The sequence below is a fragment of the Berghia stephanieae genome, chromosome 2 (assembly GCF_034508935.2).
Source record: "Berghia stephanieae isolate SIO BIC M18660-M18661 chromosome 2, UCSD_Bste_1.3, whole genome shotgun sequence".
Classification (NCBI taxonomy): Eukaryota; Metazoa; Mollusca; class Gastropoda; order Nudibranchia; family Aeolidiidae; genus Berghia; species Berghia stephanieae.
In genome coordinates, this window is record NC_088361.1 from 46732773 (window position 1) to 46737772 (window position 5000).

Consider the following 5000-nt stretch of genomic DNA (forward strand, 5'->3'; position numbering starts at 1 on the left):
CTTACATAACAGACAACATGTCTCATTTCACATTATATTCCAGCTGCTGGCTTAGGATCCTTTATAAAGCACGTTGAGCAAATGTGTAGGATATTGGGCCGTAAATCATGTGGAAATGTTTTGTTTGTTTGTCTCTGTCTTCATTCCTTTGTTTTGTTTTTGCTTTTTGTGTTGATGGGATTTTTGTTTTTTTATTTTAAAATTTATTTCATTTTATTTTTTGTTGACACTTTTGTTTTACTCCAATAATTTTTAAAAAAAAATACACTGTTTTACTTTTTTATCAGATGATCCGCGGTGTGCTCTGTCTCCCAATGGGAACAACGCCGATCCAGAGAACTGTGCCCAGTTCCTAGCGTGTGTCAACATGACAGTGGTAGCAACCATGGACTGCCCAACGAACACACTCTTCTCGACCAAAAACAACACATGCGATCTCAGTTTCCTGGTGGCGGCCGAGTGTCGAGAGAGAAGCATCCCTAGTCACGTGGTTGTCAGTAAGTTGCAAAGATTGAGCGGGGAATTTGGATATTTGTGCGGCTATAGATAGTATGCGCTTGGCTATGAAGCTCATAACATTGCCATCCGGAAGTATAACGGACCAACACACAAAACTGAGTGTATCCATTAACGTTTTTAGTCGGGTTAATACAGTTCAGTGAGCATTACTCATAAACGCGGATGTCGAAGATGACGTCACTCAGGTCTTTGTTATTGTTTTTTGTCATCCGCGTTTATGAGTAAACGTTTATGAGGGGGGGGGGGGGGGGATCACTCTCAAACCTGGACTTCGCAGGGTACGGCAGTTAACAGGTTAAAAGAAATGCCACATTTAATCGGTCCGTTCTTGCGACGGGAGATAAAAAGTTAACCAAGAGTTTGTGAAGGTATAGTGTAGAGATAGAATGAAGTTGACGTTAGTCGAGTCTTTGTTATTGTTTTTTTTTTTTTTTTTTTTTTGCCATCCACGTTTATGAGTAATTCTCACTTAATTGTAGTATCCAGACTTCTTTTTTTTTTTTTTTCTGTTTCTGTAACAGTTTGCTTTTTATGAGGTGGGTTGTTAACCCTACGCTCAACCCCCATTCCTGGAGGGCCGGTGGATTACTCTTCGTCTGATCTCTCTCCTTTTTTCTCTTATTAGAGGTCCGAGGTTCGAGATACGCAAGCCCTCCCACCACGACAAGGTGATAATCCGTCGGGAGAGCAGTATCCAGACTATAAACGTTTAATGTTGGTCCGTTATATTTCCGGATGGCAATGTTGTGAGCTTCTTAGCCAAGCGCATACTGTCTATATGGGTCCCGAATAAATTGAGCTTTTAATATACCCATTTGGATGTTTTGAGACGCGTTTTGAATACAAAACAACATATTCTCTGTGCACAAGTAAAAAGAGACGTTAAAAACGTAATAATATATAAATTAGACGACGATAAACATTGAGTTCAAATTTTTTTTTCATCAACACTTGAATTTTAATTTTTGTGTGGATTGACCTGTCATCCCGTTCATTGAACGGTCACCTATGCTTGCACATATATATATATATATACACACACACACACACACACAGAAAGAGAGGGAGAGAGAGAGAGAGAGAGAGAGAGAGAGAGAGAGAAGAGAAGAAAGAAAGAGAAAGAGAGAGAAGAGAGAGAAGAGAAGAGAAGAGAAAGAAAGAGAGAGAGAGAGAAGAGAGAAGAGAAAGAGAAAGAAAGAGAGAGAGAGAGAGAGAGAGAGAGAGAGAGGAGAGAGAAAGAGAAAGAAAGAGAGAGAGAGAGGAAAGAGAGAGAGAGAGAAAGAGAAAGAGAAAGAAAGAGAGAGAGAGAGAGAGAGAGGGAGAGAGAGAGAGAGAGAGAGAGAGAGAGAGAATGTTTGAGTTTGACAGATAGATAGATAGATAGATAGATAGATAGATAGATAGATAGATAGATAGATAGATAGATAGATAGAGAGAGAGAGACAAGAGAAAGAGAAAGAAAGAGAGAGAGAGAGAGAGAGAGAGAGCGAGAGAGAGAGAGGGAGGGAAGGAGAGAGAGAGAGAGAGATAGAGAGAGAGAATGTTTTACAGATAGATAGATAGAGAGAGAGAGAAAGAAAGAGAGAGAGAGAGAGAGAGAGAGAGAGAGAGAGAGAGAGAGAGAGAGAGAGGAGAGAGATTAACGTAACTGAAGACCTAGGTGTCAAATTTAAGCTACAAAGAACAGAAGATCGTCAATTTACCTTTATATCTAATTACCTGAGGCAATCAAGCGAAGGCCCGGCCGCACCTGGTGGCTTCCTTACCTGCTTGTTTCTACCTGGAATGAGTACCCGGAATGCATGCGGCATCGGTGATCGGTCTTTGGTCTCTGGTACTGAACCGGTTGTGTGTCGGGCTGATCTTTTGATCTTGGAGACAAGACAATATGTGTACCTTAAAAATACCAACAAAAAAAAACAAAAAAAAAAGACACAAAAAAAACTTGAGCTTTGACATAGGGCAATATCCACTAAAGGTGCTCAAAGCTCTTTACACGGTGTTCCCAGCCAACAACAGCACTTAATATGTAGGATGAGACATGGCGCTTTTTTTAAAAGGCAATATTACAATTTTTCCGACAGAGACAAAGCTATTAACGGCCAGGTACTCATTTTACACCCGAGTAAGGTGAAAGAATAAATGAGTAAAGAGTCATTTCCAAGGACTCAACTATGCGCCGATTAGAGTAGGACTCGAACCCAGGACCTTCCGATCTAAAAGTGAGTGTCATACCTCAAGACTATATAGCCGCATCTACGAATATTTAAAAAAAACAACACCCTTTTTTCAATAGCACAAAATTATTATGAATAGGTATAATATATGAGTAAATAAGTAAAAAAAAAAAAAATAAATAAATAAATAAAAAATAAAATAAAATAAAAAAAATAAATAAATAAATAAATAAAAAACAACCTAAACTAAAATCAAATTAAATTTATAATAAATAAATACGGCCATAGAAAATAAATAATGATAATTGATAGAAGGAAAGAAAAATAATGGAAACGGATTTTAAAATGACTTAAGATCCCTAGTACACTCGTACTGTCATACTCTGGAAAAACCCTTATTTGAAAATTTGGCCAGAAAACTCGTCCTTCAAATATCGATCGATTTAAATGACCCTCATCTTGGGAAAAATTCTCAAGCCTGGGAATTTAATCAAGACTTCTCGAAGTCCCAGGTTTGAGAGATTTTCCTAAGATGAGGGTCAATATTTGAAGGACGAGTTTTCTGGCCAAATTTTTAAATATGGGGTTATCTAGAGTACGGCAGCACAGGTAGGGGGGGGGGGGTGGATTTAGACAGTTATCAATACTATCTACATACATAGTCTCTGCCTATATTAAGGGCTTGTTTTAACTTTGTTGTAATGGACAATATTTCGTCTTCGTTTGAGATTATTTCCATTACAACAGTGAGCCCATAATAATTTTGGGCTAGCAGACCCGCAAATAAGTACACGTCGCCATAAACGACAATAAATCCCCCTACACTCCCCCCCCCCCCCTCCCCTCCTTTCCCCATTTGTGACCAAAATAGCGTTGCCAGATGTAACCTAATATAAACAAAAAGGTGACGGTTCCTGAGCATTGAGCACTGAAGAGTGAAGAGTGACAACTCTGATTTAAGTTCTCTGGACAGTTATTCCTCTCCATGTTTTCTCAGGTCTATATCCGTTCCTTTTTCCTTACAGATGGCATGTGAGGTTTTAAATGATCTGGATAAAAATGAGAGCCAAAATAAGATAATATGTTTTAGAAGTGTGTAACACACAATATGATGATACAATATGCTACTAGTATTCAGATAAAGTACCTACTCACAGTGGAACCCGCGTATTGCAAGTTCGGATATAACAGTGATCCGGTTATAACAAGGGCTTTTTTTTTATCTCTCTTTGTCTTTAGTAAAATTTATCGACTTTATCAGGGGCTTTTAAGAGTATAATTTATTACGCTCAAGGTAATCATGCAGCTAAAGGCAGAAGAGGGGATTTCGTATTTGGCATTTTGTTCTTTTTCGAAGCTGTTATATACATTTTCATTCATCAATATTTTCAGTCCAATGGGTTCTAGCAGCTTAGCATCACATTGACTTCATTATAAAACTATTGCTTTTCAGCCACCAACAGGCCCATAGTGGATAAACCGTGTGAGGGAACTTCAAATGGCGACGTCCCTGACCCTGTCAACTGTCTTCGGTTCTACAAGTGTAACTATGGACGCGTGGTTGCCCGGATCAAGTGTCCTAGCAACAGTGCATTCAATGCTGAACGTAAAAAATGTGACTGGCGACAAAATGTGGATTGCGGAGAACGACCGGTTTTCTAACTACCGGAACGACGCAATGTACTAGAGAGCTCCTTGGAACGAAATCAAGAAATACATTTTGTTGTTTTCTTTGGTATCACGTGTCCTGTAAACATAGGCACTCAGATCAGGAATCAATTTCGCGCCAAAATCTTCTCTTGTTACAACCAATAACCATTATTTGATGATCCGTTCCTATTCTAATAAATCAAAATATTTTGTTAAATTCAATCAATGTACTCAAAGTATACCTGTTTGCAGGTCTGATGACCAAATTTTTTTATGGGTTCATTATTGTAATGGATATACCTACCCTCAAATCAACGCAAGTTATATACTCCATTACAACAATGTTAAATCAAACCCATAATTGTGTTCGGTTATCAGACCTGCAAATATGTGCACGCTGATTGTACTCTATCGGAACGCCATTTTTCTTTTGATCAGATGTTTTAATCTTCTACATGCCAAAATTTCTGAAACCTATTAATGTCAGCTTTAAGAATTGTTGACACTTTATGAAGGACATCTGAACACACTGATGTTAAGAATTAAAGTGAAATTTTCTGGCGAAAATAAAAAATAGATAAATATAATATTTGGCCCGAGACGAAAGTAAATCAATGGCTCTCTCCGAAAAACAACCAAACACGTTTTTCAGAA

General features: G+C 38.2%; 1 protein-coding gene across 1 annotated transcript in view; it reads left to right on the forward strand.

Annotated features, from left to right (window-relative positions):
• Nucleotides 1–5000, forward strand: part of LOC144965019 (uncharacterized) — a 10429-nt gene that overhangs the window by 4418 nt on the left and 1011 nt on the right. The window contains exons 3-4 of the mRNA XM_078899877.1: nucleotides 288–497; nucleotides 4150–5000. The exon at nucleotides 4150–5000 is cut by the window's right edge and continues 1011 nt beyond it. Coding sequence (XP_078756003.1) covers nucleotides 288–497; nucleotides 4150–4358 — 419 coding nt within the window. The 3' untranslated portion in view covers nucleotides 4359–5000. The remainder of the gene's footprint in view (nucleotides 1–287; nucleotides 498–4149) is intronic.